At 33.9% G+C, this 14,292-nt stretch overlaps 1 protein-coding gene across 1 annotated transcript; it reads left to right on the top strand.

The window, feature by feature from the left end:
- The first annotated feature begins 7,383 nt into the window (after nt 1-7,383).
- Nucleotides 7,384-8,706, top strand: LOC107848341 (glutathione S-transferase U17). The gene is made up of 2 exons (XM_016693090.2): nt 7,384-7,885; nt 8,231-8,706. The coding sequence occupies exons 1-2, from the start codon at nt 7,568-7,570 to the stop codon at nt 8,600-8,602; spliced, it is 690 nt and encodes a 229-aa protein (XP_016548576.1). The 5' UTR covers nt 7,384-7,567; the 3' UTR covers nt 8,603-8,706.
- Nucleotides 8,707-14,292: the final 5,586 nt, after the last annotated feature.

Raw genomic sequence — 14,292 nt, 5'->3', positions numbered from 1 at the left:
CTGTGATAAGTTATCAGCTTCATCATCAGCCTCAGACAAAGAATGCACCTAAGTTGAGAGTTGTGATGATATTTTATGATAAGCCATCAAGGAGCTAATAGGTCATCAAAATTGCCATCAGCCTAAGGCAGAACATGAAAGTTGAGATAGAGACTTGATGACATTCGTGATAAGTTGTCAAGAAGTTGATAGGAAGTCACAGTTTGTCATCAGCCTAAAGCAGCGAGTATCAAAAGCAAAAAGGAGATGACGATATTTGTGATAAGTCGTCAGCCTCCTGATAGGTTGTCACGAATGTCGTCACCTAATTCGAGGGATTATTAAACCCTGTGATTTTGTTTCCTTATTCATGATAAACTATTTAAAGTCTTTTTTAGGGTTTTCTTGAGAGTTCTGAACATCTTTTGGAGACACATATTTTAATATTTTCTCTCTCTAGTTTCTTGACTTGAACAAGCAATTAATTTGAAGAGATTATTATCATTATTTTGGGATTACTATTGTGATCGAATCTAAGAATCTTTAGTTTCTATTTATCTTGTGGTAAGTTTATCTTTCAAATCATGAATATAACTAGTTGTTTCGATTATTACATAATGAGCGGCTAAATTTCTTTAACCTGAATTATGGGATCTAGGGTTAAGTATTGATAAGGTGCTGAGTGTTCAAGATTCAAAAGGTGGTAGGACTCCTTGATAATTTTGAGGTTTCAATTATCATCTATTTGTTGCAAATGATAGATAACACCTGCTTTGATTTGCTTGAGAAAGAAATCAAATATAGTGGGAAGTGAATTATTAACAGTGACTTGGAAGCACTAAAACTTCCATTTAATAATTGACGCTGTAACAAGGTTGATTAACCTGAGGTAAAATCTGGTCATGATTATAAATTCCCTAAGTCCGAGAGGATTAGGTAATTAAATGCTTAAGTAAGTCGAGAGACATTTAGGCATAACTTCGATAAAGATAACTTGTTGTCCTACCTACTGTGAGAATCTTGAGCCACCATTAGCATCTGTCAAGTACCAAAACCCCTAGTGAACATAATTTTGATTTTTCCATAAACTCTTGATTACGAACACTGTAACTAAAGTGACCAACAATTACTTACTAAACTAAAAACCTCCATTTCAGGAAACATCCAGCTATCAGTTGATTAAATTGCAAATGACTTAAGTTCACACCATATTCCTTGTGGGATTCGACCCCAACCTAGTTGAATTTTATATTGACAATGATCGCTTACATTCTCATTAGAGAGGTGTAGTTTGAGAATTATCAGGCAATACAAAACTGAAGTTGAAAATCAGTTAGAGAAAAAGATAAAAATGATAAGAAGTGATAGGGGCGGAGAATATGAATCTCCCTTCACCAAAATATGTGTAGAGAATGGAATCATCCATCAAACTACGACCCCGTATTCACCTCAATCTAATAGAATTACAGAAAAAAATATCGAACGTTGAAGGAAATGATGAATGCCTTACTTATAAGTTCCGGTTTACCACAGAACTTTTGGGGGGTGGCTATCCTTACAGCTAATGATATACTCAATAGAGTTCCACATAGTAAGACACAATTAATTCCTTATGTAAAATGGAAAGGAAGGAAACCCAACCTGAAATATTTCAAAGTGTGGGGGTGTCTAGCAAAGGTCCAAGTTCCTATGCCTAAAAAGGTTAAGATAGGTCCTAAGACAGTGGACTGTGTGTTCATAGGATATGCTAAAAGTAGAAAAGCATGTCAGTTTTTGGTTCATAAATCCAAACATCTAGATATAAATAAAAATATAGTAATTGAATTGGATAATACTGAATTCTTTGAAAACATTTACCCGTATAAAACTAGACATGAATAGTGTAGTAGGGGATCTAAACGACCTCAAGATGAACCAAGTGAGAATATGCATAATGAAGAGAACCAAGATGTAGTACACGTCAAAGAACTTCTATTATATTTGGATTAGATTTTTAAACATTTCTCTTAGAAAATGAGCCTCAAACGTTTAAAGAAGCAATGTCATCGTCAGACTCATCCTTTTGGAAAGAGGCAGTCAATAGTATTATTTATTCAATATTAAGCAGCCATACGTGGGAATTGGTTAATCTTCCTCCAGAAAATAAATCTTTAGGTTCTAAATGGATCTTCAAAAGGAAAATAAAAGCGGATGGTACTATTGACAAATACAAGGCAAGACTTGTAGTAAAAGGCTTCAAGCAAAAAAAAAAAGTCTTGATTACTTTGATACATACTCGCCAGTAACAAGGATAACATTGATTCGAATGTTAATTGCCTTGGCGGTAGTATATGGTCTTGAAATCCACCAAATGGATGTGAAAACCATATTCCTAAATGAAGAATTGGAGGAAGAAATTTACATGAAACAACCTGAGGGCTTTGTAGTTCTAGGAAAGGAGAATAAAGTGTGTAAACTTATTAAGTCATTATATGAACTAAAGCAAGCACCTAAATAATGCCATGCGAAGTTTAACCAAACCATGTTGGCAAATGGGTTCAAGATAAATGAATGTGGTAAATATGTTTACATTAAAGACACTCCAAATCACCAAGTCATTGTTTGTTTATATGTGGATGATATGTTGATCATCAGTAGAGATATTTCTGACATAAATGCAATGAAATAAATGCTTGAGAGAAAGTTTGATATGAAAGACCTTAAAGTTACGGATGTGATCTTAGGTATAAGAATCCATAGAACTCCACAAGGGTTGGCATTGTCACAGTCTCATTATATCAAAAATGTACTTGACAAATTCAAGTATATGGAATTCGGTATTGCCAAGACTCCTTTGGATGTGAGCTTTGCACTTCAAGAGAATGAAGGTGGAGGTGACTCACAATTGGAGTACGCAAGAGTATTGGGATGTTTAATGTATATAATTAACTATACACGACCATACATAGCATGCACAATCAGTAAGTTAAGTCGGTACATGAGTAATCCCAACAAAACTTATTGGATGGTAATGAAAAAAGTTTTGGGGTATCTTAAATACACTCAAGACAATGGTTTGCATTATAATAAATATCCCGCGGTACTTAAAGGATATAGTGATGCAAATTGGATCGATGGGTCAAACAAAGTAAAATCCACAAGTGGCTATGTATTTACTATCGGTGGAGGAGCAGTCTCTTAGAAATCATCCAAACAGACTTGTATTGCTCGCTCTACAATAGAATCTGAATTTATCGCATTCGATAAAACTGGTGAAGAAGCAAAATGGATCCAAAATTTCTTGGAAGATATTCCTTATTTGCCCAAACCGGTGGCACCAATATGTATACACTATGATAGCCAAGCGACAATAGGTAGGGTAGGGACCATAATGTACAACGGTAAATCTCGTCACATACGACGGAGATATAATACCGTTAGGAAACTTCTCTCTACTAGAATTATCACTGTTGACTATGTAAAGTCAAAGGATAACGTGTCGGATCCACTTACAAAAGGCCTATCTAGAGAAGGAGTGGAAAGGACATCCAAGGGAATGGGTTTATGGCCTAGGACAAGTCAGTATGGTGGTAAATCTACCTAGCAAAGTGGAGATCCCAAGATTTAGGTTCAAAGAGATCAAACAAAGTTGTATCTGATAGGTTCAACTTTGTCAAAATACCAATCCATTCTCATGATGTAGATAATGTTTAGTAAATAAGGATAAGACTTAAGGTGAGAAGTCTTTTAATGATTAAATAAATTTGGTAGATTTGACCAAATATTTTAATCTATGGGATTGAAAGTTTAGAAATCACCTATGTGAGGGCGAAGTGGAAGCCGCTTCAAGGAGAATGTTAGTAAAGGCCTATTCTCTAAGCTCTCATGAATCTGGGATGTGTTCATGGCTGAAAAGAACAAAATCGTGAGAACCATAAATGGTAAAAGGATGGTTGTGTGACATGTGTCATCTAGGTAAACATTAAAGCTCGACGGTTCAAAGATATTAAATCTACCGATTGACCGAGTGCACCTGATGCATGTTCACTACGGAAAGTTCAAAGGAAAACCCACTTATCTAGATGCAATCAGTCTTTGCTTAATGATCACATGCTTGTCCATAAAATTTTACGAAAAAATAGTCATTCCCCATTCATGTGGGGGATTGTTGGGTTCAATATGTATGAAAAAGGTGTGAATGGAAAATGAAGGGACACAACCTTTGAGGAAAAGACATTCATTTGGAAAAGGAGTGACTATTTAGATAGTTGTGTCTGTTCAGAAAAAGACACATTGTTTCAAATGAACAGAAATGACTCTTCTAAAGGATACACCTTTTCAGATGAATCATTGCCACCTTTGGGAAGGGGCACTTGATGGCTATATAAACCTACATTTATCCACAGGTTTATGAATGAAAATTTTTTTGAAATAAAAAACTCTTCTTGTCTTCAAAACATTCTTTGTGATCAATCAAATCGTTGAGTGAGTTCGACGAATCCAATTATTTGAGGTACCACTATAGTTGGATTAAAAGCCATTTTATCCTAGGAGAAAGATTCTAAAACCTTGGGTACAGTGAGGGAAATTATTCCTTAAGGACACTTTATGAAGTCGGGTGTCACGACCCGAACCGTGGCCCTGGCCGTGATAAGCATTCCAAACCATGAAGGCCCGAAACACCCCTATCTATCTGGTAATCATGCACATAATTCATATGATAGTAAGATATGTGGAAGATACACAATATTACGAAAAACATAGTCATAAATCAAATGAAATCAACAAAGGGGAAATAATGTCCCATAACATCTATCGACATCTGAACAACCATCTGCGAAATCTCTAATACATGACTGAAACAAATTACTGTCTGAAAACTGGGACAAGGCCCCCAGTAGACCCAAAACTACTAAATGATAAATGAACTGATAGACATCAGGCCTTCTGAAATATAGAAGACTCACCACTTGATCCTGCAAATCTGTCGGAAGAGATCTACTGGTTATTTGGACCCCTAAACTGTGCCTCTAAACCAGAGAGGGAAGGGGGTCAATACAAAAGTAATGGTATGCAGAGAAATCAAACACAAAATATAATATATTTTTTTCCAAATATAGGTGAGAGGCATTATAAAGCAGTTTTATATCAAATCATTTGAAAACACATGGGCATAATGTAATAGTTTTCAACAATAATGTAATGCAAATGAGCTAGGTAGAATACCCTACATATAATATTTACACCAACTGTCAAATCTCGGTTGCCACCGAGATTAGAGTATAAGTGAGGGGAAGACACACAAGATCACATAGCAGGGTGTCTCGACCCAATAAAGTATAGTAGTGCCTAAGATCACTTAGCCTGGGCTCCTAACCATAGTCCCAATTTGGGAATGACATAAAGTCAAGTACACAAGATCACTTAGCCTGGTACCAAATCCCCATGTCGGCAAATAGGGTTTCCAGCGATGAGCTCTTACACTCAAACGCCTTTTTTGGGCATCCACCTATCTCATGTAAAATCAATGCATCAAACTCCATTTAATTCAATCACATATCTTATTCTGTAGGGTATCATCATACCCGACTTGCAAGCCATCAATATCACATCATTCTTTCATGCAACCATTATATTCATCATATTTCAACATAACAACCCTCTCATTTCAAGTCAAAAATCATAACCATTTTCAAAATATTTCATGTCATGCTTGTCAAGATGATTTCAAATAATTCACATCATATGATGATTTAATACAAAATCATATCAAGAGAGGGATTTTCATATAATTCATACTCTCAAGCTAACATTTTTTCAGAATACATGCATATACGTATATCATATATCAAATCACTTTGGGAATGGACGTAAAGACCAAATCAATTTCATAAAACGTTTAAAACATAATCATATTCGTAATTTCAAAACCCCCATTTTGAAAGCATAAATTTATAAGCCCATGAGATTTTTGAGATAACCCCACATACCTCTATATACGAAGATGATAGGTGCTTCTTGAAGCCTACGTTCTGGGGATTCCAAATATGCAATTAGTTTCAAAAACCCACGGTTGAATCTTGAGTTGCTTGGGTTTTTATTTTGAAACCCTAAAGAGAGTTCTTGAGCAATTTTAATGAATGAAGGTGTATTTTGGGGTATTTGGGAACTGAAATTCGTGTTTATGGCTAAATAAGGGTGGGAAAAGGACCATTTTTCCCCAAAAATGGAGTGTTTAAGTCACTTGAGTAATAATATATGTGACTCACACCTTATCGCATAATTTAGGTTGTGAGGCGCACTCTTTATCGCATACATTAGGTTGTGCGTCGCACACCTTATGGCATAAGTTAGGGTATGCATCGCACACCTTATGCTGCACGACACACTCCACTTTGCAAAGCCATAACTTTTTCCTCGGGTGTCGGATTTTTGCAAAATTAGTATCGTTGGAAAGATAATTTGAATACCTTTCATTTGATATATAGCATGTACTCTAATTCAATATATACAAAGTGTAATGGTTGATTGAAGTTGACCTAAGTTTCAACGCTCACTAAAATTCGAACGATAGGAAAACTTTCAACTTGTCCTTGAGCTTGGGGACCTCTATGATCTCAATTCATGCTCAAATAGGTTTCCACACTACATAATTTATTAACACACTAAACTTGTATTGGATTTATGGCTTTTGGAACCTTTAAGTGAAGGAAATGATGATTTTCGTTCCTATCCGAAATGCAGGGTGTTACATCGGGGGACTTGGCTTTATATTTTTGTTTCATCTTAATTTCTGAAAAAATAAAAACACTTCTTAGAAAGATCACTTTGATATTGTGTTGAGGGTATTTTTGTACTTCATAGTGTTCTTGTTTTAAATTTAAACTAGTGTTGAAGTTGTTATGCCTAAACACAGATTCTTGTACCCGAAATACTACCTAAAACAACAAAAACTAGGATCAAAAGTTGAATATTGTATCCATTTCAAGTGTATTTATGTTTTGGATTTGTGTTAAGAATCATGAGAAGATTGATGTGTATATGATCAAGCAAAGTCGCTTGCCCAATTAGACTTTTAACTTAAGTATGACTTGCATAAATCTTTTAGGCAAAGTAATAGGGCAGCCTAGTGCACTATCCAGCTATGTGTGGGATCCGCGGACCCGTGACCTCCTGCTCAAATGACAAAAACTTTACCAACAATTTTTAAGCAAAGTAATTTGTCTCAATTTTGCTTGATTCACTTGATTCTTTTTTTTTTTTTTGTGCTTCCCTATCTTGTATGTTATCACAAAAAGGCTTAGCAATGGAAAGAGACAGCGATACCGAAAATGACTTAAATGTAGAAAGATGTCAAAAAGATTCTTTGTATTTTACATCAATAAAAAACATGTTGTTCCCACCTACAATATTGTTTATTACAACTTGTTCACATGCATCTACAATATTCTTTATTTGGTAGCAAGGACAAACCGGCACAATTTACTAGATACTCCAGTACTTATGTTCAAGAATATCAAATGCTACCTGATATTTTTTTTTAAAAAAAGGAGTGTTGAACTCTTCTTATTAGTCATTCTTTCAATATTAGTTGTTGAAGAAGCTAGCCATGGCAACAGGCAGTGTAAAGCTTCTAGGTGTATGGGCAAGCCCTTTCGTAAACCGGGTTGAAATAGCCCTCAAGATGAAGTCTGTTGAGCCTGAGTTTATACTAGAGACTACTTTAAACAAAAGTGAGCTGCTCCTCAAATCCAACCCTGTTTACAAGAAAATCCCAGTCCTGTTACATGATGAAAAGCCTATTTGTGAGTCCCTTGTCATCCTTCAGTACATCGATGACTCTTGGCCCAGTGGTCCCTCCATTCTTCCTTCTGATCCCTATGACCGTGCCATAGCACAGTTTTGGGCATCCTATATAGATGAAAAGGTGAAAACTTATTTCATATCCCATCTCATATACTATAATTGGTAACAGTTTAATTTGTAACTTACCGGAAACAGTCTCTCTACCTCTGAGGTAGAGGTAAGGTTAATGTACATCTACCCTTCCCAGACCCTACTTCGTAGGACTACACTAGATATGTTGTTGTTGAATTTGTAACTACTAAACTTAACATGTTTTTTGGACTAGTATTTAAACCTTATGGTTGATTTCACATATGGTCAGTGAATGTTATCATCCTTGGAAAACAAGTAGTAAGTTCATCAAAGTTTCTTCTTGTTTTACCTCTTTTCTTGAATTTTCCATTAAATCTGAAGAAAATGGTTGTAGTGGTATCCATTGGTAGTGGAGTTTATGAAAGCGGAAGGAAAGGAAGCAAAGGCAGCTGTACTGGAGAAAATATCTGAAGGGAATTTGCTGCTGGAAGAAGCTTTTATCAAGATCAACAAAGGTAAATCTTTCTTTGGTGGAGATAGAATTGGTTACCTTGACATTGTTCTTGGTAGTTTACTAGGATGGGTGAAGGCAATCGAGATGATGGATGAAATGAAGATACTGGATGAAACCAAGATGCCTAGTCTAGCAGAATGGGACAAGAGATTTTGCTCAGACAATGTTGTGAAGGATATCATTCCACAGCCTGAGAAACTTGCGGAAATTCATCGCAAGTTTCACCAGATGAAGAAAGCTACCTCAAATTAATAATGTTGCTTATTTCCGTCTGTACTTTTTTTGGAAAATGTGTCTCTTCCTAGATCTTGTTTAAATGGACGAAAATAAAAGAAGTTTGTGTTGTTACAGACAAACTCTCCTTGATAGAGATTAGTACATCTTGATCAAAGATAAACACTGCATATATATGCATTCATGAATTATTGATGCAACGGAATGATTCAATTACAAAGGGAAATATCATTTGTTGTCTGTCCATAATCGAAGCGCTTTAGTGAGGAACTCTGCTTCATATTTGACAATTTATGTATTTCTACCAGCTCGGAACAGATTAAAATGCAGAGAATGAAAATGCGTAAACAGCATATTAAGTTGCAGTGGTTACATTGACATTCGGACCCTTCTAAAGTTGGATGCTTTTTGCATTTGGTTGCCCTTACCGACTGTTATTCTGCAATGTTTAATGTCGGAATAAAAAATTGTAAATTAGTTCATCTTCTGAAACTTGCAAATAGATTAATAATACTTAAAACTATTACCATGCAAGGTAGATCAATTGCAGATCAACCCAATCTATAAATAAATATTAGTCTATCAAATCCTAGAAGGAGGTTGATTAATTCTTGGTAATTTTGTTGTTAGAAAGTACAAACATCAAAGTGTTAAGCAAAGATAACACTAAAATACATATTTGTTTATCATAGGATTATGCAAAGATAACATTAAAATGCATACTTACAAGTATATGTGCCTGCGTGATGCGCGGACAATATTAAAAAATTATAATCTTCTTTATTTGATCATATTGAATTCCTATTATTTTTAGTTCAGAGGTCACAACTTATCTTTAATATAACAATATAACCTTTGCACTCAAATTCAACATAACTTGTCATCTCCTTTTTTAAGATTATCTATTTATTTTATTATATGTAGTTACTTTTAATTGAGTAATTTCTAATGTTTTGTATTTTAATAGTAGGAAAACAAAATATAATACATTGGCAATATTCTTAAAACTACATAAAAATATGGATAGAAGATAGTTTTCAAATTTATACACAGACTGATAACTAATAAGTAAAATTTTATGTGGTAAGATTAAGCCTATTAAAAAGACATGATATCTATTTTATGGTTGACAACGTATTCCATTACACGAAGTTTGATTGGTTTATTTTTAAAAATCCCCTCATAAAAAGTGTTTTTTTACTTATCCAATGTTCAACTATCTTAAATTTTTTTTTATTCTCAAAAGGGAAAAGGGTCAAATTTACCCTCTACTTTGAAAAATTAGCTAAATATACCCTTCGTCATACTTTGTAGTCAAATTTACCCTTGGTGTCATACTTTTGGGCCAAATTTACCCCTCTACTTTAGAAATTGACTAAATATATCCTTCATCATACTTTGAGGTCAAATTTACCCTTGATGTTGTCATACTTTGAAATCAAATTTACCCTCGTTGTTAAGAAACTTTTCATATGTACACTTTTTAAATAGAAAAGCTCAAATGAACGTTAAATATCCCATTTTTTAAAAATAAAATACACCTTAATCTAAACCTTCTGATCTGACTCAAGCCACAAAAAAAGACACAAATAATAAATATACCCCCTTCAGTTTTGTTGGCCAATTTTTCAGCGATATTAAGCCACTAGATATTTATCAAGCATAGCTCATGAAAAATTGATTTGCATCAGTGCAAACATAAAGAAATATATTTCTTTCTCAGTTCGTGGATCTGCATCAATGGAAAACTCATGAAAAATGGCACTTAACAAACTAATGCAATAGATTATACCCATTGAATATTTCTCTGGATGATTGAGTTAAGAAGTCTCCTTATGTGCCAATCGGGCATCTCTTCATTCATATATATTTATATGCAATTTAGATTTATACAAAATTTTTATCATGTCATTTACTCAAAAAATTTATTCACTGGTTCTAGAAGTTTGATACACATAGAATTGCATATCAAAATTTGAAATTTGAACGTAATCAAATAAGAGCAAAGTTTGTAATAGACGTTTTCTCTAGTTTCATGCTTCTCCGTTATCCCATTTCATTTTACGTTTTGTTCATTTGTAAACTACCTACCAGTGTTGCACGTTGAAAAAGAAGTATTTTTGTTAGTTGAAAAAATTCGACCAACAAAACTAAGGGAGGGGTATATTTGTTGGTATATTTTTTATGGGTTAGATTAGGATGTGATTTATTTTTAAAAAAATTAGAGAATTTAACGTTGATTTGGGCTTTTCTGTTAAAGGAAGGTTGAAAGTAAAAACTTTCTTAACCACGAGGGTAAATATGGCCCCAAAGTATGAAATCGAGGGTAAATTTGACCTCAAAATATGACGAAAGGTATATTTAACCAATTTTTCAAAGTAGAGAGGTAAATTTGGCCCCAAAGTATAACAACGAAGATAAATTTGACCCCAAAATATGACGAAGGGTATATTTAGCTAATTTTTTAAAGTAGAGAGACAAATTTGACCCTTTTCCCTTCTCAAAAAGATACTATCAGCAATATATAGTGATGTTATGTATGTATGAAATGTATGTATGAAGGAAACAAAGACTGTCAATAAACAAATACATAACTGTCTCTTTACGAAGAAAGTCTTTTCTAAACATATTCATTCTCCTAACCATATAAAGTATGTTTTTATAACTTGCTTTTAGTTACAGTTAATAAAGTACTCCCTCCGTCTCAAATTACCTGTCCCAAATTTCCTAATTTGATGTCCCATTTTACTTGTCTTTTTTCATTAATCAAGACAAGACAAATTTTTTCTTTCATGTTTTTTTCCTTTGCATTAATTATTTTTTCTTCAAATTAAGATGTAAATATCATTTAATATGGGTACTATGATAAATTAGGCTTGCTATTAATTATTTTTCTTAATCAATGTGTTATCTCAATTTGAGACGGATAATTTGAGACGGAGGGAGTAGCTTGGAAAAATAATCAAATTGACAACCCAAGTTCTTCACCAATTCCGTAGATCCTATTTGACTGCCCAAGTACTTAACTCAGTTCCCCTAAAATATCCCGTAACCATAACTGATCATAGACTCATTGTTTGGTATAAAACACCATTTTATGGAGTCACCATTTTAGGTGAAAATATCATTCACCTAAATTAATAAAGTAATAAAGATTTTATTTGAGATTAAAAATTCTAGTGTTGATGCTCCTTTCTCCAATATAATATGCTTGTCTTCACAACTATCCCCTTACAAAAAAGAAATTCATTATTACGATTTGATGACAAAATAGTAAATATTATATGGAGAAAAGTGTGTATATCCTGGTATAATATATTTTATGTTGCATGAGCCAAATAATGATAATTATAAGATTAAAATGTCGAAATTACAAGATTGATGGCAAAAGATCATTATAATATAAGGAAAAACCAGTTGTTGTTCACATCTAACAGTATCTATCGCTAGTTAAGATGGTCAAGCTACATTACAAAATAATAGTTTCTTGAAAAAAGGCTCAAATATGTCACTGAACTATCAGAAGTTGCTCATTTATGCTATCAGTTAAAAGTTCAGCTTATTCATGCCATCGCCGTTAAAAATTCAGCTCATTCATGCCATTGTTTTTGAATGGTGGGTTTTCAAAAGTTGATTTGCCACGTGGCCTCTTATTAGAGGTTCACATCATTAAATTGGACCCACTAAAAACTTGATCCATTAAAAAAAATCCACCCACTCCCGAGCTATTACCTTTATCCACTTTCAAATTTTTCTCTCGCACACAAGGATATCATTTTCGTATATCATCTTCTTGCGGTACCAAGTAATAAGTTGCTTCATTTCTCTATCCTAATGTTGAAAAAATAATTACAGGTTTGCATTTACAATTATTTAGGCAGAAGTAAAACTGAATTGCTGCTTATTTACAATTATTTTTAAGCTATACAAAAAAAAATCTCTTCAGTTCTTCAGAATTGGATTGCCTTGAGAAGAATTCAACGACAAAGCCACATGTCTCTCTAAAAAACATATGATGAAATGATAGTTAGAAGTTGGCTAAAGACTAATGTATAATGAAACATTATGGTACTAACCTCCTATCGCGATGAGCTTCTCAACATGCGATACAATGTGTTTTCCATAAGTGTATTTCTTGAGGGAAGTAAGGTATATTTTAATACGCGAAAGAATTAGTTCACAACTTTGATCATCACATATCTCAAGAACCTTTTACACTACATAGTTATAAGAATCCTTGATAACGAATTAGTCCTCCGTCCTTATAATCATAGATTTCGGGCATCGAAGCTCAGACAAGATGATATAAGAAAATGGTATTAGGATTTTTCGGATATCTGATTGATCCCTGCGTGCGAGAGAAAAAACTAAAAGCGGATTAAGGTAATAGGTCGGGCGTGGGTGGTTTCTTTTTAATGGATCAAGTTTTTAGTGTGTCCAATATAATAACGTGGACCTCTAATAAGAGGCCACGTGGCAAAGCTGTTTTTGAAAATCCATCATTAAAAAATAATGGCATGGATGAGCTGGTTTGGTAACAGAGATGACATGAATGAGCTGAACATTTAACTGATTACAAAAATAATCCCTTTCTGATATCATATTTGAGCCCTTCCCCTATTTTTTGTTTTTTGGAATCAGTATAAGGTAATCTAGTGCTAGTGGCAAAGGGCTATAGTTGTTGGCTTGAAGACGCAGGTTTGAACCTAACTGTACATATGTCATCTTTTTAACTTGAATTATAGGTTCTATAGGAAATAACTACCCTATGTTTAAGGTTAGGTCTGCGTACGCCTACCCTCCACAGACCCTATTTTGTTGGATTGTACTGGGTATTTATTTATTTTTTTTAATCAGCTCGCATATGCATAATTTGGCTGGTGAAATTAAGGAGATTGTTCTTGTAATTTAAAAAATTACGCTCTTAATAGTCTCACTTGAGAATATTTTATTCAAAAGAACAAAAGAAAGTAGGACTATGATGATTCATTAACGTTGTACTAATCTCAAACACTATTTTGCACATAAAACTTTGAGAAAATAGGCAAAGGTACAAAGTGTACAATCACGGGGTTCAGAGACTCATCCACTTCTTATTAACATGTGGCCTTCAAAAAAGAATGAGTGAAAGAAAAAGAAGAACAACTCTATATCTTGAGCATCCTCCTCCTAATCGGGTCATCTCTTCAATCGAATTTGCAAGTTTTGTCACTCCTCATGGAACATGTGGAAGCTTTAGCCATTGTCAATGCAGGAGTCATGTTGGGTGTATTTATGCATTCTAGCTTTACTATTCTAGCCTTTTTAGCCTTGTTTTGAGGATGATTCTTATGCTATGTGTGTTAATAATGATATAAATGAGCAATTATGTGTTCAAGTACGTGTTTACAATGTTTAATGATGTTTCCACATGAGTTTTGATTCAATTCGACCATTTAGAGTTCAACCGAGAAAGCTAGTGTGACTAGCTTGAGCTAGGTGTTGTCTAGTCTCTTGTGTTGAGTTCTAATGTATTTTAATGAGTTACTAAGGTTATTAGTATGTTTTGATATGTGAAACAACTTATTTATAATGTTCAAGGGTCAATTGGATCAATAAAAGAGTGAAAACAATGAGTTAAAGCTCAATATGAATTTAGCCTATGCTTAGCTCGTGTTTCTAGTTCATCGGTGAGGATGTTGTGTTGTTTTGAGCTCTTAATTTATGTG

The sequence above is a fragment of the Capsicum annuum genome, chromosome 11, assembly GCF_002878395.1.
Source record: "Capsicum annuum cultivar UCD-10X-F1 chromosome 11, UCD10Xv1.1, whole genome shotgun sequence".
NCBI classification, from domain to species: domain Eukaryota; kingdom Viridiplantae; phylum Streptophyta; class Magnoliopsida; order Solanales; family Solanaceae; genus Capsicum; species Capsicum annuum.
This window is presented reverse-complemented; position numbering and strand designations above follow the sequence as displayed.

Coding starts and splice junctions, on each gene's coding strand:
- LOC107848341 (XM_016693090.2), top strand. CDS start 7,568: ATGGCAACAGGCAGTGTAAAGCTTCTAGGTGTATGGGCAAGCCCTTTC. Junction 7,886..8,230: donor CATCCTATATAGATGAAAAG/GTGAAAACTTAT, acceptor AAATGGTTGTAG/TGGTATCCATTGGTAGTGGA.